The 2633-nt window shown below is 26.4% G+C and overlaps 1 protein-coding gene across 2 annotated transcripts; it reads right to left on the bottom strand.

Annotated features, from left to right (window-relative positions):
* Positions 1 to 468: 468 nt before the first annotated feature.
* LOC119664337 lies at positions 469 to 2406 on the bottom strand. Of its 2 annotated transcripts, none has more exons than XM_038073848.1 (6): positions 1892 to 2406; positions 1292 to 1829; positions 1049 to 1224; positions 834 to 948; positions 613 to 642; positions 469 to 565 (listed from the first exon to the last, which is right to left on the bottom strand). In XM_038073848.1, exons 1-2 carry the CDS (start codon positions 2321 to 2323, stop codon positions 1605 to 1607), a joined length of 657 nt encoding a protein of 218 aa, XP_037929776.1. In that variant the 5' UTR covers positions 2324 to 2406; the 3' UTR covers positions 469 to 565; positions 613 to 642; positions 834 to 948; positions 1049 to 1224; positions 1292 to 1604. The 2 variants fall into 2 exon arrangements, with proteins under 2 accessions (XP_037929776.1, XP_037929775.1); XM_038073847.1 differs by having other exon boundaries at positions 469 to 554.
* Positions 2407 to 2633: the final 227 nt, after the last annotated feature.

The following is a 2633-nucleotide window of genomic DNA, read 5'->3' as shown; positions in this document are numbered from 1 at the left end:
TATTAAAATTTGGCTAACTATACAACGCTTATCACCAGTGATTGTGAGAAGTATTCGAATTTCTATTTAATTCGTTTATAGTTCGTATATAATTTGTTGAACTGCAAGTGTCAGGCTTAGAATTCATGCCTGTCAAATTAGAAACAATAACTAATCGCATTTACCATGCTTTTGAAAATTAAAACGAGCTTAGTCTGTTTGGATAGACCATACAGTGATCTTTTGAAAACATCAACTGGTTTATTTATCTGCATATAATTTTTATACATTAATCTTGTTTATTAAAAAAATAAATAAAAAATAAATAAATAATTCTGTGAAGTTGAGTTAAAATTAAAGTCTTAAAAAATAAATTACAATTTTTAATCATTTTTAAGCAATAATTTTCTTTAACTTGTTAAATAAACTTTTGTTATTATATAGTTTTAGTACAACAATATAACTTATCCAAGGCCATTAATAGTTTTGAAAGGTTTTAGGAATTATTTCCAATTAGTAGTTTTGTTTCCAATTAGTGGTTTTTTCTGTTGATTTTTGTTTTTCGTTGTCCATCACTGCTTGGAAACTCATTTGTTAGTGTAATTTAAAAGTATTAATTAAACCTATACTTACTTTTGTATTGGTAGACTATATTTATTAAGACTATATTTATTATATTTATTAAATTCATTGTATCACTGTTTGGAAATTCATTTGTTAGTGTAAGTTAAAAGTTATTAAAACTATACTCACTTTTGTATTGGTAGACTATAATATATATATTAAATTTATATATATAATATGTGATGTACATATGATAAAGTTTTTAAATTACATTAGCTCAATGTCCTTACGTTATAAATAGTTTTCATTTATATTAACCATATAGTTCTTTAGCCGAATTGTTTTGAATAGTTGAGGTTTGTTCCTCCAGACCATCTTTGTATGAATGCATGTATATATTTTTTACTAAAATTGAATTTAGATTATAATTTTGTTTATATTGATAAAATTGATGAAATATGTGTATGTTATAATAATTTTAAAGTAATATGAAAAATTTGCTTACTTTTTTTAAATAAAAAAAAAACACAAAGTTAATTAATAAATCATTTTCCTCCAAAGCGTATTAATAAAATTATAATATGCAACTTGAAGTCCAAAATAGTTATCAATAGTTCGTTGTTTCTTTGTAATGAATGAAGTAATAATATATGATTTAGGACCATCATCACTCCATGTTTACTAAAATTAAAAATAAACATTACATTATTTTTTTTTTGACAATTAAAAAATAATATCCAAAACGTACCTTTACAATTATAGAATTTAATACAATAGATTAAATTATAATCTATAAAATATTATAATAAAATATATTTATTTCATAAATCATTTTCTTTCCTTTTCACATAAATCTCTGCTATTTAAACTTAAAATATTTATTAAGTCCATAAAACAGATTTTTTGAACTTAAGAAATAATTCTTATAAAATAGTTGTTCTTATTATTTCTTTTTGAATTTTTAAAGCTCCTGTTGATGAATTAAAAGTCGATCATAGTGATTTCAACAATTGAAATTCTTCTTTTTTGATCAAAGAGCTTAAGTTTACTATTGTTTGAAGCTAGCGACCTTTACCACGAGCTGACTTACGACGTCCAGCAACCTTCTTTCCTGCTTTGCGCTTTTTAGGTGTTTTACGTCTACCTTTTGGAACTTTACGCTGACGTTTAGGTAGTGTTGCCTTACTCGTAAAAAGTTCTGCATCATCTACATTTGGTGTAGATTCATTAGAATTGATAGGTTTCTTAGGAATTTCTTTGTTTCCCATCAACTTTTTCAAAAACGCCTTAAAACCGTTATAAATAAAATATATATTAAAAATATTTATTTGCCAATAAATTTACTTACCTCCTTTATATAGGCTAACTTTCTATCATCATTTAGTTCATCCCATTCGCCAAGTACTTGTGGTAAATTGTCTTCTGATAATCTGCAATTGTTACGTTTTTCAAAATCGTGAATAAAATTTAAGTACGGATTAGAAGCAGCCGATTTAATACGATTGGAATCCACATAACAGTCTGTGGTAATCATAGATTTGCAGGCAGTACCATTTGTCACGGTGTTACCACATAATGCCATTTTGTCAAGTCCATTAGCCGTTATGTTTTTAACATCTTCAGACATAAGTTCTTCGTTATGCCTTGTAATGGAAAATATTTCCATTATAACATGTTCAGCTACCTTTTTTGCCAGGGTATCAGCAAATTCGGTACTAACTTCAATACAAATGGGATTGCTCTCTGAGCTCTTGCCAAGAAATATAGTTCTTCCAGACATTGTAAAATCAGTTAAAAAATAAAAACAGAATTGCTTGAAATTTGGTAATAAGCTTCGTAAAAAAAAATAATTTTGAATCAAGTTTTTTTTTTATTTTAAATAATATTTGATTCTAAATCATAGCTAACTGCTATCTGTACAAAACTACAAAATGGTTGTATAGATTTGAATTATGTGTGTTTAAGCATGACCTGCCTACTTAGTTTAAGGCAATTTTATTAAATTTTTCGAATACCTAGGGCCATGTTATGCAGAGTGTCTCGGGCACGGCAAATTACACTCTTTCGGGCTATGCCGAAAATGCATGTTA

This window comes from Teleopsis dalmanni, unplaced genomic scaffold (genome assembly GCF_002237135.1).
Source record: "Teleopsis dalmanni isolate 2A unplaced genomic scaffold, ASM223713v2 unscaffolded_contig_1784, whole genome shotgun sequence".
Taxonomy (NCBI): Eukaryota; Metazoa; Arthropoda; class Insecta; order Diptera; family Diopsidae; genus Teleopsis; species Teleopsis dalmanni.
This window is presented reverse-complemented; position numbering and strand designations above follow the sequence as displayed.